Source organism: Lepisosteus oculatus, chromosome 26, assembly GCF_040954835.1.
Source record: "Lepisosteus oculatus isolate fLepOcu1 chromosome 26, fLepOcu1.hap2, whole genome shotgun sequence".
Classification (NCBI taxonomy): Eukaryota; Metazoa; Chordata; class Actinopteri; order Semionotiformes; family Lepisosteidae; genus Lepisosteus; species Lepisosteus oculatus.
The window spans coordinates 12100139-12123453 of record NC_090721.1 but is presented as its reverse complement, the minus strand read 5'-3'; the positions used below and the strand labels follow the sequence as shown (position 1 = coordinate 12123453).

At 49.3% G+C, this 23315-nt stretch overlaps 2 protein-coding genes across 2 annotated transcripts; both read left to right on the top strand.

Annotated features, from left to right (window-relative positions):
- Nucleotides 1-8728: 8728 nt before the first annotated feature.
- Nucleotides 8729-16607, top strand: LOC138225162 (splicing regulatory glutamine/lysine-rich protein 1-like). Its single transcript, XM_069184433.1, has 4 exons — nucleotides 8729-9025; nucleotides 9639-10610; nucleotides 15462-15806; nucleotides 16428-16607. Exons 2-4 carry the CDS (start codon nucleotides 9989-9991, stop codon nucleotides 16451-16453), a joined length of 993 nt encoding a protein of 330 aa, XP_069040534.1. The 5' UTR covers nucleotides 8729-9025; nucleotides 9639-9988; the 3' UTR covers nucleotides 16454-16607.
- Nucleotides 16462-19528, top strand: LOC138225116 (macrophage mannose receptor 1-like). Its single transcript, XM_069184114.1, has 5 exons — nucleotides 16462-16482; nucleotides 16513-16765; nucleotides 16869-17222; nucleotides 17598-17704; nucleotides 18074-19528. The coding sequence occupies exons 1-5, from the start codon at nucleotides 16462-16464 to the stop codon at nucleotides 18245-18247; spliced, it is 909 nt and encodes a 302-aa protein (XP_069040215.1). The 3' UTR covers nucleotides 18248-19528.
- The last annotated feature ends 3787 nt before the right edge of the window (nucleotides 19529-23315 follow it).

The following is a 23315-nucleotide window of genomic DNA, read 5'->3' as shown; positions in this document are numbered from 1 at the left end:
AGACTAGAGATGTTGGTAAGAAGAAGATAATTTTGGGAAAGCTAAGGAATACACTGATAACAAGAACACTTCCTAATGGGGTTAGGCATACTTTTGATGAAGATGATGAAGTTAACAGACTGTATGTTTACATAGATACTGAAATGAGGATTGTATTTTAGATTTTGTGCAGTTACTAGTATTGAACTGTGTGTTGGATGCACATGAATTGAAGGAATGGGCAAACATAGCTGATGCGGATCCACAGAGCCAGCATATTAAGATGTTTATAATTAGAGGTAATTTGTTTAAATAACTAGGTATGGATACTGATGTGAAAGAGAGGTGAAAAGGCCAGCACTATAAAATATTTTATTCTCAGTGAGATGCTGCCATTTCATAGTGGGTTTCTAACACTGTGTATAGTTCCATCTATTTCTAATCTCTTTATCCAGTACAGAGGATTTGGAGCCTATCCCAGTAAGCAACGGACACAAGGCAGAATACACCTTGGACATAGCGCCAGTCCATCACAGGACAGACAGACACAAACACACACACCAGGGCCAGTTTTCCCATAAACCAATTAACTTACCAGTATGTTTTGGAGTGCGAGAGGGAGTCATATCACACATATGGAGAAAAACCATGTAACCCAGAGAGAACATGTAAACCCCACACACACAGGATGGCAGGAATTGAACCTAGGACCCCAATGCTGCAAGATAGCAATGCTAACCACTTCGCCACCATTATAAATGGATGGATATCTTAGTTATCTTTCTAGTTCACAGGTTTGCATGCATAATTTAATTTTGAAAGCCACTGAGACATCAGGTACTACTGTTGTATTTATGAAAAAGAAACAAAACAAAAAACATACCAACAACTGTGCCATCCTACTCCTTAGTTAATACATTTTATTATTCATAAACAGTTAACATTGTTAGCAAAATATTTTGAATTATATTTAACCTTATTTTTTCTTTAGTTTTGTATTTAACTTATTATATGATAGTCAGACTTAATGTATATTTGAACAATGAAAATATATTTTTACAAGATGCGGGGGAAAGTGCAACAGCTTATTACAGTGCTAAATTTAATATTATTGATTGCTAATAGTTTATGCTAACACCTAACTTTCTTAATTAGATGTATTTAAAACAGTGAACTAAGTGTAACATACTATTCAGAAATACAATCGAAAATAGCTTTGTGGTGTTTGTATGGATGAAACGTTTCTAAAATGTATAACGTAACAAAATAAAAGACGTTTAAAATCTGTAATCTTTCCACTTGTAATGTCATTAGACAGAACAACACGTTTCTGGTTTGACTAAGGATGGTATCAAAAAGTAGTCTAAGTGGTGAGAAAGCTGTGCTTAATGATAAGTAAGGGACTTAAAAGTAAATAGATGCTTCATATTGCTTGATTAATTTTAAAAACTAAGTTATAAATGCAGACGCGATTGCTGCCATAAGCGCTCCAGGCAGCAGAATGTTCGTTCTGTACTGCTGAGCTCCGCGCCTCCTCCCTCTCTGTAAAATCCTGGGTTCGGTAAAATGTTCCAGGCATTGATGTGAAGGACAACAGAGCTTTCACTGGCCGATTATCATTATTATCATTATAATCATTATTATTAATAATGATATTAATTTAAGGGTCTAAATATCTAAACATATGTATCTGTATAGCAGGTAGTATCACTGTATTCCACTTTCTTTGTAAACACGGAAAAACAGATTCACAACACAAAGCTGTATCGCTGTGTAAAAAAACCCGGTTTGTAATGAGCTGTTGAGCTAAGAATAGGAATGTTCCTGCTGGCAGAGGGGGTGGAAAGTGCCTGCGGTCATTTAATTAGTATAGCAATTCGCACTGATTCCCTTGCGAAGATATGGACTTAAGAATATTCGTGCCTGGTCAAAAAATGGCATTAAGCCATTAATTAATATGGTTAATAATAGTAAACTGTAACATGCTGTTACAAGATCGGCTAAACTGCTCTGTCGGCTAAAATGCTTTCAGAGAAAATGTTTCAGGTGTGAAGAACATAGATCTCCAATGCAATTTCAACCAAACCTGTTCCCACACACCCTGCCCCCACTACCATTAGAATATACACAAAGCACTGAAATCTTTCGAGCTAATGATCAGGTGACCCGAGAGAGAGCGAGAGAAACACCAAGGGGTGCGGAACCAGGGAACTATTTACATGGAAAACGGGCGATCTCACCCAGACTGTCCGCCCGTTTCACTGTTACCTGGATACCTCTTTATTTAGAACTCACTAACACTGATTTTTAGTTTAGAAGGATTCAAGTAGGGTTTTAGATGAAAGGCAGCGACCTTAATCAAGCCCAAATCATAATTGAACCCATTCAGAGCCTACATTACATTTTAGCATTTCATTCTGAGCAGAAGACCCTCACACCTGAAGAAGGCTTGCGTTTTCTCTCTTCTCTTTTAAGCATGTGTACAATGTGTAATACAATTACAATGTGTAATTACAATGCTGTAATACAATTTGAATAGTATGAGGGGGGGGGGAGGTGTCTTTCGCTGGAAATCTCGCCTGCTTCTACTTTACGAGTACAACCCCCTCTCTGCCGGAGTGCTGGCTGTGATGAATTAAACCGGTATCATAGGTATTTTCAAAGTAGGAAGTACAGTGTTAACTGGTAGCTGGTTCAAAACGCGATTCAAATCAATATTAATGTTTATTTTGTAACGCATAGGTGACTATTCATTGTTATTAAAAATACTTAAATTCGATCATGTTGTGATATTTAGAAATATAAATTTGTTTGGTGCGAGTGAGGTTTTATTTAATCTCTGACCAAGGGAAACGTTTCATTTTTTCAAAGAAATGTTTGTTAAAAAATTAAGTCATAGTTCCATGGGATTCAATCACAGACCATGTGACATGGGAGGCAGGAAACTAACACACAGCGCCACCGGATTTGATAACACTATAAAAACGCTATAAAATAATGTGACTAGGCACAGAACAAGTTTACAGCACAGTACAATAATAAATGCTGACCATGACTTTAGAAGCATAAATTGCCTTACACTCAATTTAAACACAAGCTGTCTTTAGCCCTCTAAGCTGGTTCATACAGAAATGTAGAGTTCCAGGCTCAGAACACACAGCTTCATTAGCGAATACATATGCAGGACAACTAGAGAAGATGTTTTACAGAGGATGGATTTTTAGAAACATCCCATCAGTGACATCACTGAAGTCAACTCCTAGGTACTGTAACTGTCGTGTGGATAGTTTCACAAGAATCAGACAAAGGTTTAAGCATCGCTTGTTCTAGATAAAACTGCAAAAAAAAACAACAACCTATAATGTACTTGTTTGCGGCTCTGTTTGCCCAAATCATATATTCACAATGTGAAATTTAGAAAATAATATTACGTAACCAAAATCTGCAATATGGAAATTGAACCTGTGTAATTGTTGATAGATGATGTACTCGTAACATTTTTTCAAGACGAACTACAACATTTAAAAAATGACTTGTATGTACTTGATATCTATAATCAATCCACGGGTCCCAGCACAAAACGAAAGTAAAACGCATACCGTTTCGCGCTTCTTATTAGTTGCTCAAAAGTAATTTGACCGTATGAAATGCATAATATAAACCTAGAAACATATACGTGAGCAATACTTAAGCACTGTAGTATCGGTGTTAAGACATACCTCTCAAAAACTGTAAGTCAAGTTAAAAATATCTCAAGACCGATTCTGGTCGTAATGAAACCATGCAAGGGAGTTTTTATGTCCGTTGCAGTTCTTTTGCAACATGAATATAATTATATCGTTATTAATTTCTTGAGATACGCGATTCCATATTATATTCCCTTTTAATCAAATTCTAAAAGTATGCTTGTTGACTCCGGTATCACGTTAGTTAAAGACTTCGAAGCTTACAATGTTTAGGGAGAAATGGAATACCGGTGTGTATTTTTTTCTTTAAAGTACCGAGACCAGCCATATACTGTATGTTTATGTTAAGATTTCCCTTCAGTGGTAAAATTAGATATGAATATTCAATACTAAAACGGGCACAGTTAAGACATTAAATATACATATACATATTGTATACAGTACAGTTTGCATACGGTAATATGTTTATGTTACGCGATTAAAAAATAAATAAATAAAACTGGAAGGTCCAGCACCACCATTATGTTTATATGGTTGTTTTTGTTGGTTGGTTGTTATTATGGTTATTAATAATACGATCTATAGTTGAAATCTGAGCCTAAATAAAAAGAAAAAGCAAGTGATTAGGTTTATGAGCAATCTAATTACTTATTCGTTTAAAACGCTATATAAAATAAAGTTTATTATTAATTTGCTGGACAGAGCGGTGAACATTATTATGCATAAGACAAAGATAACGATCCTGATCAGTTTAGAAATCTGTGTACGCTGTAAGGTTTTTACTTCTTAAACTTTTAAAATACACGTTTTGAATAGAAAGAAATCCTCTTCCTGGTAGTGTGTATAGCACACCAGCACGTCTTTTTTCTCCAATCAGAGGGGTGTCAGATAGTGTCAGCCAATCACAATTCTGCGTTGGGTAGCAACGGGTGACTGTTCTCAGGCGGAAGATGTAAACAGCTTAATGTTCGTGTTAAATATTTTTTTTTTAATTCAATTAAACGGGCACAGTTAAGACATTAAATATACATATACATACTGTATACAGTACAGTTTGCATACGGTAATATGTTTATGTTACGCGATTAAAAAATAAATAAATAAAAATGAAAAGTCCAGCACCAGCTGGATTTGAACACACAACCTGCCAGTTGGTAATCACACACCTAGACCAGTAGGCTACAAGACAGCTCACACGATCAGGTAGGCGAAACAGCCCTACACAGCCCTGCCGCAGTACACGGATATAATCATACCGTTATTAAATTCTTTAGATACGCGATTCCATATTATATACAGCCCTACACAGCCCTGCCGCAGTACACGGATATAATCATACCGTTATTAATTTCTTGAGATACGCGATTCCATATTATATTCCCTTTTAATCAAATTCTAAAAGTATGCTTGTTGACTCTGGTATCACGTTAGTTAAAGACTTTGAAGCTTACAATGTTTAGGGAGAAATGGAATACCGGTGTGTATTTTTTTCTTTAAAGTACCAAGACCAGCTATATACTGTATGTTTACGTTCCAAAATTAATATCGTTTATGGCCTTCACACGCGTTACAGTATGCTCCTATTCTTTTTATGCTCAGCTACTAAGATTTCCCTTCAGTGGTAAAATTCAATATCTACAACGGGCACAGTAAAGACGTTTACAGTAAGTCTTTCTACGACAGACCAACGGACCACGAGTGCCCCTGTCGGTCAACCAATCACGCACCGCGGTATCCTGTGTCATCATACCTGCGGTATCTGTACCACGGTGTCTGTACCGCTCACTTTGAATGGCTGCATCTGTATCAGCAACAAATCGAAATTTACATGATAGGCTACCTCAAACTGTCAGTTACACGACTGTGTATGTCGCTTAAGCCACTCCTATTTGGCATTTTAGTTATGGAGGTGAGAAGACGCCCCCCCCCCCCCCCTCTCTGGGTGTCTGATTTGCCGCCATGTTTAACCGTCCGTGTCCGAATCGCAGTAGCTACGCGTACGAAATAAAGTTCATCCCAGCTACAAAACATATATATTTTTGTGGTAAGAGGGTGCAAAACATCAGTATTTACTGCTATTAATTACTGTACGATTTATAGTTGAAATCTGAGCCTAGATATAAAGTTAGATATAAAGTTAAAATCTCAACAAAGCAATGTAGGAAATACAGAGAAAATAAATCCTTTCTGACATCTAAAATCAGTTTCGATCAAGGTCTCTAAAACGAACAAGAAAAAGAGGATTTTCGGAGGGCAATTACGCTGTGTTTATATAGGATAAGTGATCTATGAGCAATCTAATTTCTTGTTCGTTTAAAACAGTGAAATGTCAGCTGCACAAGATCGCACCAGAAACAGCGCGCCCAAAGGAGGCTCCGCGCCTCCCAAAGGAGGCTCCGCGGCCGAAACGCCGCATCTCTCTTCCTGTCCTTCCAGCGCAGGGATAAACTTTGACCTGCTCCGCTGCGGGTGAAGACAAAGTCGGCATCGCTGTTTTTTTTAAAAAAACCCGCAGACCCACTTCATACTTCTGACGACGATGGAAGGGGAATATTTACAAGTCCTGTTCTAAAAGGTCTTCGGATCTCACCGTCACCGGCTGGGAGTGGGGTTTGCGCCAGGCAGTAGTCGGAGTCCGTTTTCTCCAGGCGTTCTGAAACAACCCAAAACACAGGGTGAGAGACCGCAGTTGTGAAATGAGTTGAAAGCTGATCGTGGGCCGACCGTTTGCTAACTGAACCAGGCTTGCTCAGGCCGGATCCATTAAAACCCACAAACTTCATGAATTGATACTTGAGCTTGCGTTGTCCTGTTCTGGGAGCGACCAGCTTTGACTTTGCTGGACCTTTTATTGACCATCATATTGGACTGCTCCATTGAGAACTCCGCATTACAGATCTCTCAAGGTCAAACTCACAGAAGAGCCACAGACAGAGACAGGATCAGAGACACAGGGGAGAGTCAGGACGTCGAAGGAGTCCTCATGGAGGAGATCAGATACACTGATACCTAGTGTTCTTGGTGCACTCCCAGTGTTCAGAGGATACCCAGTGTTCCCAGTGCACACCCAGTATTCAGAGGATACCCAGTGTTCACAGTGCACACCCAGTGTTCAGAGGATACCCAGTGTTCCCAGTGCACTCCCAGTGTTCTGAGGATACCCAGTGTTCTCAGTGCACACCCGGTGTTCAGAGGATACCCAGTGTTCTCAGTGCACTCCCAGTGTTCAGAGGATACTCAGTGTTCCCAGTGCACACCCTTGAAGTGGTGTTCCAGCCATACTCAATGTGACTTGTGGGAGCAGGAGTGGTGGTGCTGGATGTTGTTAAGCCTGGGAATGAATGAAAGACGTTAGTTCAGCACCAGCTCCAGAAACCAGTGGGAGAGCTGACTTTGGTTTTGCAGGGAGAGCTTTTAAAAAATCACTTGACAGCCCAGACTGATTAATTGATCATTGACTAACTCAACTAACTTGTTCATTAACTAACTCGTTTTTTGACTGATCTAATTGCTTGCTGGGTTGTCAGAGAGTTGGCTGATTTGACAGATCGATTCACTGATTTATCCCAGGCATTTCCTGGTCCAGTCAGTCCAGGGGTCTGTGACTCTGGTCCAGTCAGTCCAGGGGGTCTGTGACTCTGGTCCAGTCAGTCCAGGGGGTCTTTGTCCCCGGTCCAGTCAGTCCAGGGGTCTGTGTCCCCGGTCCAGTTCTGGACCCTCCACTCAGAGCCCTTCCCAGGTCAGGGGGATCCCCTCCAGACCCCCCAGTGTGCAGCCCCACCTGGATGATGCTCCAGTCCGCTCAGCACACAGCAGCTCTCAGTGGGGAGGAGAGCAGAGGGATGGAGCCAGTTCAGAGAGGGGGGGTGATAAGGAGGCCATCATGGGACAAGACCAGGGGGGGAATCAGGCCAGGACACTGGGGTAACACCGCTACTCTTCTCCAGAGACACGGCCTCAATCCGTCAACCACAAACTCTCCGGGATGAAAGAGAAGGACAGACTCTGTTCGTTCGTTTCGGGGCGCGGGAGGGAAAAAAACAAAAGCTAAACAGATTAAAAAAAAAATTTATTGATGCTTAACAAAAGAACAAAAATTACAATACAGATTAATGTCAAGGGTTTATTTAGTGACCCCCCCCCCCCACCCATCTTACGATCATCACAGGACCTTAAAATAATACTTAACAATACAAGGTCATGCAGACGATCTGAGGACTCTGAGGACAGTCTGGGGTCCCTCAGCTTCAGTCCAGACTGGGGTCTGGGGTCCCTCAGCTTCAGTCCAGACTGGGGTCTGGGATTCCTCAGCTTCAGTCCAGACTGGGGTCTGGGGTCCCTCAGCTTCAGTCCAGTCTGGTCTGGGGCCCCGCAGCTTCAGTCCAGTCTGGGGCCCTTCAGCTTCAGTCCAGTCCAGAATGTGGCCCCTCAGCTTCAGTGCAGTCTGGGGCCCCTCAGCTTCAGTCCGGTCCAGACTGGGGTCCATCAGCTTCGGTCCAGCACAGTCTGGGGTCCCTCAGCTTCGGTCCAGCACAGACTGGGGTCCCTCAGCTCCAGTGCAGCCGTCTGGGGTCCCTCAGCTTCGTTCCAGCACAGACTGGGGTCCCTCAGCTTCGGCCCAGCACAGACTGGGGTCCCTCAGCTTCGGCCCAGCACAGTCTGGGGTCCCTCAGCTTCGGTCCAGCGCAGTCTGGGGTCCCTCAGCTTCGGTCCAGTCCAGTCTGGTGTCCCTCAGGTCCTGTCCAGCTCCAGTCCCTCAGCTCCAGTCCAGTCCAGTCCAGTCCAGTCCAGATCTTAGCTGGCACAGAATCAGGAAAGGAACCTGGAAAGAATATTGTTATTGCAGGTATGAGGGACACAGACACAGAGGTCACCATGACATCAAACAGCAAGAGGAGACTCCTCCTTGAATCACAGACACGACCGGTCGGCGCCCCCCTTTCTGCTCACCTGCACCTCCTCTTCCTCTTCTTGTCCTTCCCGGCAGCCTGCTCCTCCTCTCCCTCGCTCTTCCTCTCCTGACCCACGGTCTCCGCCGCCTCCATCGGCTCGTCCTGATCATCTGTCTCCACCGACACGCACCTCAGGGAGTTTAAAAAGACCCACCAGCGCTTCTGAAGCAGAGACAGGAGAGTCACGTTAAGAGTCAGACTGGACACTCCAGGACATGAACACTGTACTGAGAGAGAGGGGTACATACAGACACACTGACTGGACACTGACTGTACACTGACTGGACAGGAGTAAAGAGAGGATCAGAGCATTACCCACCTTCTTTTTCTTCTGTCTCACAGGAGGTGGTGATTGGACCTCCTCCAGCTGGAGTCCGAGGAGGGAGAGAGGGGGCAGGAGAGGGACAGGTGAGTAAAGTGTCCCAAGAGCACAGAGACTCTGCGGAGATCACACTCGCAGTGAGTGACCTGGGTGTAGCCCACTAATACTGACCCACTGGACACCACAGGACAGAGAGGAGGAGGAGGAGAGAGACACACTGCCTGGACACCACATGACAGAGAGGAGGAAGAGAGAGACACACTGACTGGACAGCACAGGACAGAGAGAGACAGAAAGGAAGGAGAGAGAGAGACAAAGATGAAGGCACAGAAAGACAGCAGGCAAAGAGAAAGATTGAGATTGAGGGACAAACAAACCGAGAGAGAGAGGAAAGAGAGAGAGAGAGACAGAGATCGAGGGACAGACAGACTGACAGATGGGGCTGAAAGAGAGAGATAGAGAGGCAGGGACAGACAGACAGCAGGCCGAGAGAGAGACACTGAGATCGAGGGACAGACAGACAGACTGACAGACAGACAGGGCTGAAAGAGAGAGACAGAGAGGCAGGGACAGACAGACAGCAGGCCGAGAGAGACACTGACAGACAGGGCTGAAAGAGAGAGAGACACTGAGACCCAGGGACAGACAGGACAGGAGGCAGGGTGGGACCAGCACTGACCTCCTTTCTCTCTCCTGCAGGAGGAGCTGTCTCCACCTCCTCTTCCTCCTGCAAGTCAAGAGACAGGCTGAGAGAGAGACGGGCTGGCGGGACATCGGCGAACAGAGCTGAAGGCAGACAGAGCAGAGGAGACAGGCCCAGCTCGGACAACGCAGGACAGACAGAGAGACAGACAGGATAACACACGGAGAGACACAGGGAGAGAGACCCAGCTGGGACAACGGAGGACAGACAGAGAGCAGGGAGACATGGAAAGACACAGGGAGAGAGGGACAGACACAGAGAAAAAGAGAGACTCAGACAGAAGGACAGAAAGACAGAAAGAGAGAAGTACAGATGGACAAAAAGAGAGAAAAGGACAGATGGACTGATGGATAGAAAGACAGAGAAAAGGACAGAAAGATGGACAGAGAAAAGAACAGAAAGTCAGAAGGACAGAGAAAAGAACAGAAAGACAGAAGGACAGAAAAAGACAGAAAAACAGAAGGACAGATGGACAGAAGGACAGGACAGAGAAAAGGAAAGAAAGACAGAGGGACAGAGAAAAGGACAGAAAGAAAAGGACAGATGGACAGAGAAAAGGACAGAAAGAAAGAAGGACAGATGGACAGAGAAAAGGACAGAAAGACATACAAAAGGACAGAAGGACAGAGAAAAGGACAGATGGATAGAAGGACAGACGGACAGAAGGAGAAAAGGACAGACGGACAGACTCTGCCCCACTGGCCTTGTCAGACATCTCAGCCTCTCTCCTTGCCGGAGGGGGGGGCCGGGGGCGGGGAGCGGAGGGGGGGGACACCGAGCGGAACGAGCCGGACGAGCCCGAGCGGGACGAGCCGGGCGACCCCGGGAGCTCCAGCTGCAGCTTGGCCGCCCTCTCCAGTTTCTGGACGAGCTCGGGGAGACAAGAAGACACCACGGGATTCTGTCCAGCGGGGAGAGGAGGAAACACAACGCAGGGGGGATGAGGAGCAGAGACTACGCCTGGACAGGTGAGTGTGTCCAGTGTGTCCAGTTAGAGTCCGGACAGGTGAGTGTGTACAGTGTGTCCAGTAAGAGTCTGGACAGGTGAGACACAAGACAGAGGTCAGGTCCACAGAGCTCACTCAATCACTACAGCAAGCAGAGACCTCTCGGCCATCAGGACTGTGGGGTTCAGTGTGGGGAACTGTACGGTATCGGGAGTTTAGGGGTCAGTGTGGGGAGCTGTAGGGTATCGGGAGTTTAGGGGTCAGAGTGGGGAGCTGTAGGGTATCGGGAGTTTAGGGGTCAGTGGAGGGAGCTGTAGGGTATCGGGAGTTTAGGGTTCAGTGTGGGGAGCTGTAGGGTATCGGGAGTTTAGGGTTCAGTGTGGGGAGCTGTAGGGTATCGGGAGTTTAGGGGACAGTGTGGGGAGCTGTAGGGTATCGGGAGTTTAGGGGTCAGTGTGTGGAGCTGTAGGGTATCGGGAGTTTAGGGGTCAGAGTGTGGAGCATTATTATTATTATTATAATACAGCGAGCGCTGCTGGGGGCAGAGAGGTCAGTCGGAGGAGGGCTGGACGCTGGACGCTGGACGGCGGGCGGGAGGGGTGGACTTACGACGCCTCGCCGGGCCCGGGTCCTGCTGCGACCGTGCACAGCCGTGCGGCATCTCTGTTGGTGCATCATCCTGCCGAGACAAGCAGAGTCACATTGGGGAGGGGAGGGGGCGGAGCCACACAGCTGGGCGGCTTGTTCCCCACCCCTGCCCCCCTCTGTGTACAGTAGAGCCTCCTGTCCTGACTGGAGGAGCTCACCCAGCTGTGTCTGGAGAGAAGCCAGGGTATCGGCTTTGTTCCACACCCCCGCCACTCTCTGTGTAGAGGTGCACCTCCTCTCAATATCTTTTTACAGCATGATCACACCAATAAGAGTGGAGTAATGGTAAAAAAAAACAACTTATTTCTCAACTTATTTTGTTATTTCTCGCCAGCGGTGCTTTTGAGCAACTTACCGATTTCACGGGGATACTGCAGAGCGATTCTAAAGCTGAAACTATGATTTGATCGAAGTCGAAGTAACCCGCGAATCTTTTTTTGAAGAAACACGTATTTAGAAAGCGCTATATAGTCCTTTCCTCCTCCTCTCTCTTCACTCGCCACCTCGGACAGACGGGAAACGGGTCCAGCCGTTACCAGCCCAACGGTTACAAAAGCTGCACTTGAATTTAAAGACAAAATCACGTAGAGGGCGCATTCAGCACCCCCACGTCAAACACGGGTTTCTGTGGGGTGGGGTTCAGTGGAATTAGCACCCCCCCAACCCCCAAGTCAAAGAAAGACCAACCTCCACCCCCCTCTAGCAGCCAAGGGCGGAAATTCAGGCAACGCCACATCCAAAAAAAACGGGTTCCCCCCCCCCCGTCCTGCGGGGAAAAGAGACGCCATTTTCTTTTCCAAGCACTGCGTGGGACCTCACGACCCCCCCAAAAAAAACGGGCTTCAGAGATGAGGTGAGCGCCCCCTGCTGGCCCCACTAATACCTCTCCCAGCAGCAACCTTAGTTTTTCCCAGGAGTCTCCCCTCCAGGTACTGACCAGGCTCCCACCTGCTGGACTCCAGTGGGGAGGGGGCTGCCAGCTAGGAGCTGCAGGGTGAGATGGCTGCTGGGCAAACGATGGCTAAAGAGCTTCCTAGGACACCCTGGACTTCGTGGTCGACTTCCTTCTCTTCAGACGGAGGTGGCTTGAAATCTGTCGCTTTTCAAGGAGTATTGGACACGATGCCTCCCCTGCTATATCCCCGCCAACTGGTGGCACACCGATGACGAGGGCTCTCGGCCTCAATCCATCAAGCACAAACTCTCCGGGATGAAAGAGAAGGACAGACTCTGTTCGTTCATTTCGTTGGGGGGGGAGGGAAAAAACCAAAACCTAATCAGATTTAAAAAAAATAATTACAATACAGATTAATGTCAAGGGTTTATTAAGTGACCCCCCCCATCTTACAATCATCACAGGACCTTAAAATAATACTTAATAATACAAGGTCATGCAGACGATCTGAGGACTCAGGTTGAGATAATGTGAAAGTTTTCCACAGTCCAGTCTGGGGTCCCTCAGCTTCAGTCCAGACTGGGGTCCCTCAGCTTCAGTCCAGACTGGGGTCTGGGGTCCCTCAACTTCAGTCCGGACTGGGGTCTGGGGTCCCTCAGCTTCAGTCCAGTCCAGTCTGGGGCCCCTCAGCTTCGGTCCAGACTGGGGTCCCTCAGCTTCAGTCCAGCACAGTCTGTGGCCCCTCAGCTCCAGTGCAGTCCAGTCTGGGGCTCCTCAGCTCCAGTCCAGCACAGTCTGGGGTCCCTCAGCTTCAGTCCAGCACAGTCTGGGGTCCCTCAGCTTAAGTCCAGCACAGACTGGTGTCCCTCAGCTTCGGTCCAGCACAGACTGGGGTCCCTCAGCTTCGGTCCAACACAGTCTGTGGTCCCTCAGCTTCGGTCCAGCACAGTCTGGTGTCCCTCAGCTCCGGTCCAGTCCAGTCTGGTGTCTCTCAGCTCCGGTCCAGTCCAGTCTGGGCCCCCTCAGCTTCGGTCCATCACAGACTGGTGTCCCTCAGCTTCAGTCCAGTCCAGTCTGGTGTCCCTCAGCTCCACTCCAGTCCAGTCCAGTCTGGTGTCCCTCAGCTCCAGTCCAGTCCAGTCCAGATCTTAGCTGGCACAGAACCAGGAAAGGAACCTGGAAAGAATATTGTTATTGCAGGTGTGAGGGACACAGAAACAGACGTCACCATGACATCAAGCAGCAAGAGGAGACTCCTCCTTGAATCACAGACACGACCGGGCGGCGCCCCCCCGTCTGCTCACCTGCACCTCCTCTTCCTCTTCTTGTCCTTCCCGGCAGCCTGCTCCTCCTCTCCCTCGCTCTTCCTCTCCTGACCCACGGTCTCCGCCGCCTCCATCGGCTCGTCCTTATCATCTGTCTCCACCGACACGCAGCTCAGGGAGTTTAAAAAGACGCACCAGCGCTTCTGAAGCATAGACAGGAGAGTCACGTTAAGAGTCAGACTGGACACTCCAGGATATGAACACTGCACTGAGAGAGAGAGAGGGGTTCATACAGACACACTGACTGGACACTGGATAGGAATAAAGAGAGGATCAGAGCATTACCCACCTTCTTTTTCTTCTGTCTCACAGGAGGTGGTGATTGGACCTCCTCCAGCTGGAGTCCGTGGAGGGAGAGAGGGGGCAGGAGAGGGACAAGTGAGTCAAGTGTCCCAAGAGCACAGAGACTCTGCTGAGATCACACTCGCAGTGAGTGAGCCTGGGTGTAGCCCACTAATACTGACCCACTGGACACCACAGGACAGAGAGGAGGAGGAGAGAGACACACTGCCTGGACACCACAGGACAGAGAGGAGGAGGAGAGAGACACACTGACTGGACACCACAGGACAGAGAGGAGGAGGAGAGAGACTGACTGGACACCACAGGACAGAGAGAGACAAAGTTGAAGGCAGAGAAAGACAGCAGGCAAAGAGAAAGATTGAGATTGAGGGACAAACAAACCGAGAGAGAGAGGAAAGAGAGAGAGAGTGATCCTAAACAGACAATACACACTAGCTGAATATTTCACCAAAATAAAAAATAACAAACAGAAACAGACCCTGACGAAGTACAGACTCAGTGACCACAACCTGGCCATAGAATCTGGGCGAAACAGGCAGACCTGGCTGCCAAGAGAGGACAGGCTGTGCTCCCACTGCCAGCGGGGAGAAATAGAGACAGAGGTGCACTTCCTACTGCACTGTGACAGATACTCTGGGATTAGAGAAACATTCTTCCCGAAATTCAGAAATCTAATCCCAGAGTTCCCACACCTGCCAAAACCACAACAGGTCCAAATCCTACTGGAAGAGGGAGGAGGGAACTCAGTTGATCTGGCAGCCAGTATGTGATCTCCTGTCACAGCCTGAGAAACAGTAAGTCTGTCTCCCAATAATGCTCCAGCCGCCAATCCAGCTGTCAATATTTTATAATATGTCTTTGTTGTAAATGTCTGTAACATGTCTGTAGATTTTATTTTACTTCTATTTTTTGTCTTGTTCCATGTTAATTTTATTATTTTTATTTGCTTTGGCAACACTGATTGTACCCATCGGTCATGCTAATAAAATACCTTGAATTTAATTGAATTACCCATCATGGCCTCCTAATCACCCCCCTCTCTGAACTGACTCCATCCCTCTGCTCTGCTCCCCACTGAGAGCTGCTGTGTGCTGAGCGGACTGGAGCATCATCCAAGTGGGGGCTGCACACTGGGGGGGGCTGGAGCGGATCCCCCTGACCTGGGAAGAGCTCTGAGGGGGGAGTCCCGGAAAGAGCTCTAGAACTGTAAGGAAGCATTATTCCTGCTGCTGCTGTTACTGCTATAGGGATGTGTTCTCTCACCTGCACTCTTCCCCAGTGACTGCAGAGTCAGCTCGCTTTTCATGAAAAGATAAGTTCCTAATGCAAGAAATTTTAAAGGGTTGATAAAGCGACGTTCTATTCAATTCAACTCGATGGTGCTTTATTAGCATGACCGATGGGTAGAATCAGTGTTGCCAAAGCACATTAGATAATGGATGGGCTGACCACACTGCCAGAGCTGGTTCACATCACCACAGAGAGGACTCCGTCACCCACAGACTTGTCCGTTACAGACGGGGGGTCACCTGTCTCACCAGCGGGGTGACGAGTGAGCTTCGGGTGGAGGACAGCAGGACTGTGGTGTTACTATGTCTCACAATAGATTTAAACAACCTGACTCTGGAGCGTACAGACCCTTTGAGCTGCAATACAGATGGATTTGAGAAACGCACACAACCCATAATTCTGTGTTCCCAGTGCTCTGTCCTCCTGGATCCGGCCTCATCAGGAAGTTCTACTTTGTGGACTCACCCCTGAGCTGGGCCAACGCTCAGAGACACTGCAGAGACAACTGTACTGACCTGGCCTCCATCAACAGCACAGCAGACATGGACACAGTCCTCAACACCACTAACCTGCCCAGTGGCACAGCCTGGATAGGCCTGTACCGAGACTGCAGAGAGAGCTGGCGGTGGTCTGGCGGAGAGCTCGTGACCTTCACCCACTGGAGGAGTCAGCTCCCCTGCGCTGTTCTCAATGCAGCGGGATTCTGGGAGGAGAGAGACTGCAGCGAGGAGGACTACTTCATATGTGAGAGTCAAGGTGAGACGACACTGCACGCAGGGCTCAATCTGAGATCTGTCTTTAGGTATAGACAGAAAAGAACAGGGAGCAGGAAGAGCTGGGTTGCATGGACATTCTGGTATCTGTAGTCTCATCTCACTTTGCAGTCATTATGCGATGAGCATTGTATCTTGGGAAACGTAGTCCTAAATTATATGCACTCATATACACACCAAAGTTAAAATGCACAGACTTCAACACTACCTTTTCCCTGGGATCATCACGTCATGGGAAAAGACCTATCCAGGCCCCTTTTCTTGGAATGTATCTATTAATCTTATTTTCTTTATTACAGTAAGCTGTCACTACTAACGCCTCTTGGTGTGATAGAGCAGTGATCACAAACATCGTACAGCATCAGAAAACATAAACTCACCACAAAGATCTCTCCAAATCACAGAGAATGTTATTGTCCTGAAAAAAACAAAGGCATGCGATAAAGGGTAGTTTGAAATAAAAACAAAATTCAAGCTACAAATTCATCTGACTGGTACCACTTTATACATGATGAACTGTCATGGGTTCGAGCTCAGGAATTCTGCTGGTACACACAGCTGAAGGCATCACAGCTGAAACGTGTTTCTTGTCTTCTCTTTTCAGGAATAAACCTTTACCTATTTAACTAGACACCAGAATGAACAGGAAACAGGAAATGGTGGTTTGCAAAGCACTATGGGATTTGTAGTCTCACAGCTGTACACACCGTGAGAATGAGGAGGTTTGGAGGTCAGCGCGGGGTCACAGGGTGTGGATCGGCCTGTACAACGAGCCCTGGAAGTGGTCAGACCAGGGGGCGTCCAGCTTCAGGAACTGGGCAGGAGGGCAGCCTGGGTCAGCAGGTGGACAGAGATGTGCGCAGGTGGACCTGCAGGGCAGCCCGAGAGGCAGATGGACAGAGACAGACTGCAGTGAGATCAGACCCTTCTTCTGTCACTGGGGTGAGGACGGCTCCGTTTTCCACTTGGGTTTGTGTCCTGAAGGGGCGTCTGGGGACCCTACAGAGACACAGATTCAGCTTTAATTTGTGTCTCTCTCTTCCAGACAGCAGAGAGCTCGTCCTGGTGAGAGAGGAGAAGTCCTTGGCTGAGGCCCTGGATCACTGTCAGACTCGCCACACTGGCCTGGCGGATATCCAGTCACACCAGGAGCAGAGCTACGCTGCTGAAGGGGCCCAGTCTGCTGAGTCCACTCTGGTCTGGCTGGGCCTGAGGCAGAACCGAGTCTCGGGGTCCTGGTTCTGGGCGAACGAGGCTCCCCTGGTCTATCAGAATTGGGGCGCAGGGGGAGCCCCGGGCCGGCCTGCTTCCAGCCCCTGTGGAGCCCTGGACAGAGACAGAGGGGGCAGCTGGACAAACCGCAGCTGTGAGGAGCAGCTGAGCTTCCTCTGCTCCAGAGGTACTGAGGGCGACTCCCTGTTCTGCACGTGTTTGACCAGCAGGTGGCGACAGCAGAGCTGTCTGCTCTCAGACCAGGCCTCTCGCCTGACCGCTGAGCGAGGAGAGATCTGCGCTCGATCTCACACTCCAGTGTAGAACCAGGAGACTGTCGGCCTTGTTAGTGACCCCACACCCCCCGACTGCAGGCCGGCCCCCCTCCTCTCCCCCTCTCACACCTGCATCAGGGGTGAACCAGTGTTGAGGGACCGCCCTGGACTGCAAGTCAAATGTGGTGGCAAACGTTGATTCAATTTTCAAACTGGGGCAACAGTGCTCATTCTCTGTCTCCCTCTCTCTCGGGTATCTCTCTGTCCTGCGACGCCTGTCGCCCCAGATCCACAGAGGAGGACGGGGAAGAGGACCATCCTGAGGCTGAAGATCGCCGGGAGCAGACAGCAGATTCAGAACGACGCCGAGACGAAACAGAGACTCCTGGAGCAGGTAGGCGGGAGCCCCTTCTGGGAGCTGAGTGTGTCTGGTGTGTGACTGGGGTTCCCCCAGGAAGGGATTGTTTCAGACTCCGAGGAGGACGTCCGCGACGAGCCGGACTGTTCCAGATGTCGACAGGTGGGCTATAAAGGGAACCTTCCTGTCCCTGATCCTCAGGGATTCAGATTAAGGGCTCAGCAGGAGAGACGGAGCAGATCTGCTCTGCGACACGATGTTTCACAGATCGAACCCGTGTTGCTCGAATCCAGGGGTGTTAGCGCTGTGTCTGAGGTGCACGCTGGCGCTGTGTGAGCTGTCCTACAGTGCCGCATGCCTGAGTGTTGAGTCACTGCACACAGCTCAGTCCGTCTGTGTCTGCAGATGGATGACCTGCTGGCCCAGCAGGGTCTCCTGGGGAACCACACCCTGCGCTGGAGGGAGCAGCCGGACGGACGGGTTTTCTGCCCGGCAGAAGAGGGAGGAGGCGAGTCTGAGACCCTCCTGCCCGAGACAGGACCCTCCTGCCCAAGACAGGACTCGCTGCCTGAGACGTGATCTGCTGCTTCTGACAGGACCTGTTGTCGCTGCCATGAGCTCCTGCACAGACCCCTGTGGCCTATATAGTGTGTGTGGTGTCCAGCTCTGTCAGTACAGTGTGCGTGTGTGTGTGTGGTGTCCAGCTCTGTCAGTACAGTGTGCGTGTGTGTGTGATGTCCAGCTCTGTCAGTACAGTGTGCGTGTGGTGTCAGTACAGTGTGTGTGTGTGATGTCCAGCTCTGTCAGTACAGTGTGTGTGTGTGTTGTCCAACTGTCAGTACAGTGTGTGTCTGTGTGTGATGTCCAGCTCTGTCAGTACAGTGTGCGCGTGCGCGTGCGCGTGTGTGTGGTGTCCAGCTCTGTCAGTACAGTGTGTGTGTGTGTTGTCCAACTGTCAGTACAGTGTGTGTCTGTGTGTCTGAGTGTGATGTCTGGCTCTGTCAGTACAGTGTGTGTGGTGTCCAGCTCCGTCAGTACAGTGTGCGTGTGTGTGTGATGTCCAGCTCTGTCAGTACAGTGTGTGTGTGTGTGTGTGTGTGTGTGTGTGTGTGTGTGTGTGTGTGTGTGGTGTCCAGCTCCATCTCTGCTCTGAGTGTCTAACTCTGCTGTCGTGTGTTTTGTCCACAGACCAGTGTGTGTGTCCAGTTTAGACTCGGAGCCAGTCTGACAGCAGAGTGTCCAGTCCAGGCAGTGTGGGACTGCTCGGAGACTCTAGCCTTCTTCACACAACTCTGTGGGCTTCGAGTGATACTGCACTTGTCAAACATGGTCTCTCTTTTAGATCTCATTTGCTTTCATTATACTGCATTTAGAGAAACTACAGAAGTTCAGCAGCATGAACATGTTATTTCATCAACATCCTGATAAAACTGCTGTTGAACTGACTCACATTCTGTACTTCTGTACGGCGCAGAATTCACTGCGCTTATAAAAAGATGTCAAGTTAAAAAGATGTCAGGTTCCCTTCTTTCTAATAAAAGCGCCTGTCACACTGAGCGAGAGGACGTTCTGGGTGGTTTTCCGACTTGAAGCTTGTTAAAAGTCCAGCAGTGAAGTGTCTGGATGCCATTCCACTCGAGTTTGCGTCTGTGGAAACATGAGCGTTGGGGTGTGTTCAGCTGCAGGTTGTTCTCCAGCAGGGTTAATGGCTCTGCGGTGTTGTGAACTGACACGCAGCCCAGTGTCTCCCACAGAGACCAATCCTGCAGCAGCGCCCAGCGCCCTGGGAGAGTCACTCAGGTCAGAGGTCACAACCTCTGTTTGCCCTCTGCATTTCCTCCACAGACTGGGGGGACAGTGTGACACCTGATGTGTTTTTTGTGCATTGTGTGTATTCTACAGTGTGATCCAGGTGTTTGTGGTGCGTTGCTGGTGCAGAACGATCACTATGAGTCTCCCAGGTGGGGTAACTGGTGCAGAATGATCACTGTGTGTCTCCTAGGTGGGGTTACTGGTGCAGAATGATCACTGTGTGTCTCCCAGGTGGGGTTACTGGTGCAGAACGATCACTATGAGTCTCCCAGGTGGGGTAACTGGTGCAGAATGATCTCTGTGCGTCTCCCAGGGGGGGTTACTGGTGCAGACTCCACAGCGCCAGCAGTACCGCCTGCAGCCACCAGAGGGAGACACTCCTGTCCGCTCTCACAGCGGATCGGCTGTCACACTGCTCACAGTGTGTGTGTCCTGTGATGGACTGGTGTCCTGTCCAGGGTGTGTGTGTGTCCTGTGATGGACTGGTGTCCTGTCCAGGGTGTGTGAGTGTCCTGTGATGGACTGGTGTCCTGTCCAGGGTGTGTGAGTGTGTGTGTGTCCTGTGATGGACTGGTGTCCTGTCCAGGATCTGTGAGTGTGTGTCTGTGTCTACACCTGTAGCGGCTGCACTGAAGCCACACCAACAGAAAACAAAAGCAGATCAGCATCGAGCAGATTTTCACAGCTGTAGGACCTGTTCAAGCGGACAAGCTGCTCTGAAGTGGCCGGATTCTGATTTCCAGAGAAACGCGACACGGAAAGAACACGCCTGAGGACCTGTTGAAGTGCATAACACATTTCTGAAGAAAAAAACAAAGTACATAAGTAGTGATTTGCAAATAATAATAATTGCTTACACTTATATAGCGCTTTACTGGCACTCCACTCAAAGCGCTGCACAGGTCATGGGGAATCCCACTACCGCCACCAGTGTGCAGCCCCCACCTGGATGATGCGACGGCAGCCATAGTGCGCCAGAACGCTCCCCACACACCAGCTCTCAGTGGGGAGGAGAGCAGAGGGATGAAGCCAGTTCAGAGAGGGGGATTATTAGGAGGCCATGGTTGGTAAGGGCCAATGGGAAATTTGGCCAGGACGCCGGGGTAACACCCCTACTCTTTTCGAGAAACACCCCGGGATTGTTAATGACCGCAGAGAGTCAGGACCTCGGTTTGACGTCTCATCCGAAGGACGGCGCCTGTTTACAGTCCAGTGTCCCCCGTCACTATACTGGGGCATCAGGACCCACACAGACCGCAGGGTGAGAGCGCCCCCTGCTGGCCCCACTTACACCTCTTCCAGCAGCAGCCTTAGTTTTTCCCAGGAGTCTCCCCTCCAGTTACTGACCAGGCTCACACCTGCTGGGCTCCAGTGGGGGGGCTGCCAGCTGTGAGTTGCAGGATGAGATGGCTGCCGGCTGTACATACAGGGAGCCGTCGTCAGCGTTGGGCCAGTGAGGCCAGTGTTGTTGTCGCTGTCCCCTTGAAGCAATTCAGACTTGAGATGAAAACCGAACACGAGCCAGACGGGCAGAATGTCACCTTTGATTTCCCGCTGTTTCTGTGCCTAAGTGTCGTACCGTTTTAGAATGAGAGAGCTTTCTGGGCCCGATCCCTCTCACTCCAGGCAGGTGAGCTGGGAGCACTGGGAGAAATGAACTGGGGAGTCCATTTGAAAGAGTGTGTGGAAATTCAAGTGTTGGGGTACACATCCGTTTGGGGGGGGCGCTATAGCGGTGCAGGAAGAAGCACGTTGCGGTCAGAGTTTGTGTGTGCAGAGGGACAAACAGTTCTCTCCCAGTGAGACTCAGAGATAAACTCAGGAAACCACAGTCACCGTTCGCAGCAGCCTGAGTGATGATAAGGCCTCAGAGCTGAAGAGAGGACTTCGAACCCGCTGCAAGGCCGCAGGCCCTCCATCAGTTCCACTGGTGACTCCGGACGGCCATCCCTGTGGTAGGACGCAGGGAGCGCCGGGAGTCCGCAAAGGAAACTGCATTGCAAACAATACTTTACGCAGAGGGGGGTGGGGGTGGGGAACAAGCCGCCCAGTCCGTGTGGTTGAAGCAGATACCCTGGCTCCTCTCCAGACACAGCTGGGTGAGCTCCTCCAGTCAGGACAGGAGGCTCTTCTGTACACAGAGGGGGGTGGGGGTGTGGAACAGGCTGTCCGGCCCTGTGCTTCGGTCCCGCGGGGCTGCAGGCCGGGCAGAGCCGTCTCTCCTCCGGCGGGACGGGACGCCGGGGGGGTGAAGCGGACCAGATCCTCACCTCCGGGGCGGGAGGAACTGTCGCCCGTGGCCATGGTCCTCCTCTCCTGCCCGCCTCCCTCTCCCTCGGACCGGCGCTGATGAAACAGGTCCAGGTGGGAGGAGGCCGTCCCCCAGCGGCTCCAGGGAAGGCCTCCTGCTGTTGCTTTTGCTCTTGTCGAAAGAGGAACGTGCCCCCCCCCTCCCCGGCCCTGCTGGACAGGTATGACAGGGGTATGATAGGTGTGCAGCTCCCCCGTCAACATCCGAATTCTGGGTTTTGGGCGAATCGGGCCACACGTCTGAGAACGACATTCCGTTCGGTGTAGGCGCTCGCTCCCTTTAATAGGGGTGAAATCTAGTCATGTGAGACAGGGGGAGGAGCTGAGACATTATTAATTGTATGTCAAAATGTGAGCATCAGTAATCAACATTTTATTGCTGATTGGCGACTTTAAGTGTTCTGGGGCATGCAGGTAACGTTTTAAAATGAGTCTTCTTAATGCAATGAGTTTTGGAGGCGGATGGAATTTCTTGAGGGTTCCTGAAACTATTCCTTTGGACTGGATAGTCCACATTTCCGAGGTAGGAGCAGCAGGGCTGGGCGTTTTGTTGGAGCGAAGTCCCCCTCCAGATAACCCATGAACCCCGTCTCTACTGTCACTCCAGTCAGGACAGGAGGCTCTGCTGTACATAGAGAGTGGCGGGGGTGTGGAACAAGCCGCCCAGGCCTGTGGTTGAAGCCGATACCCCGGCTTCTCTCCAGAAACAAATGAAAATGTTTCACGTTTTCATTGTGGTTGTCTGAACACGGCAAGACTGTATAATTCTCTCTCTCTCTCTCTCTCTTTCTCTGTGCTATAGTCTGTAGGATTTGTCATTATTTTTCCTTTTCTGTAAAGCTCAGGGAGAAAGCTGGCATTTTTTCAAACCACATTTCAGTGAGCTTTCCAGTCAGGACAGGGGGCTCTACTGTACACAGAGGGTGGGGGGTGTGTGGAACAACTCCTTTGTTCGGGGCCTTGGGGCATTCTTGTTGTGAAAGGCGCTATATAAAAAAACTGAATTGAAATTAAATCTTACAGGTTTGGGTTTTTCGGAGATCTGGTCAGAGATCTTGTCTGACTTGCCCGTTTCAAAAACGTGACGACACTCCTCACATCCGAGCGCCGCCGGTCTGTGACGTAACGTATCCTTACACAACCATGACGGTTTCATCATGAAGAGCACGAAAAGTGGTTGACGTTTTAATTTGGCAACGCCACGATGGATCCCAGTTATTTTTATTTTGGAGGCCAAAGAGGAAAAAAAAGGAAACGTCCGGAGTGGATCGATGGTCATCTCTGCGGTTGTTCTGATGTTCTGAAAATACAAAACAAAAAAAAAAAACCGGCTCGCTTACCCGGTCGTGTAGTGTTTCCACACCCCACGCAAATCAGCTTCTCTTCGCCCCCGGGGGCTCGCCGCCCGCCGCACCCCTCTCACATGATAGGGGCTTCCCCCGGCTGTGACGTACTTATCCTACCCCCTTCGGCCAACGTCATACCGGAAGTTGCGCTTCGGGCCGCGGCGATGTTGACGTACTGT

Coding starts and splice junctions, on each gene's coding strand:
- LOC138225162 (XM_069184433.1), top strand. CDS start 9,989: ATGGATAGAAAGACAGAGAAAAGGACAGAAAGATGGACAGAGAAAAGA. Junction 10,611..15,461: donor CAGAGACTACGCCTGGACAG/GTGAGTGTGTCC, acceptor CTGTGTTCCCAG/TGCTCTGTCCTCCTGGATCC. Junction 15,807..16,427: donor CTTCATATGTGAGAGTCAAG/GTGAGACGACAC, acceptor TTCTCTTTTCAG/GAATAAACCTTTACCTATTT.
- LOC138225116 (XM_069184114.1), top strand. CDS start 16,462: ATGAACAGGAAACAGGAAATG. Junction 17,223..17,597: donor GAGCTTCCTCTGCTCCAGAG/GTACTGAGGGCG, acceptor CTGTCGCCCCAG/ATCCACAGAGGAGGACGGGG. Junction 17,705..18,073: donor AACAGAGACTCCTGGAGCAG/GTAGGCGGGAGC, acceptor CTGTGTCTGCAG/ATGGATGACCTGCTGGCCCA.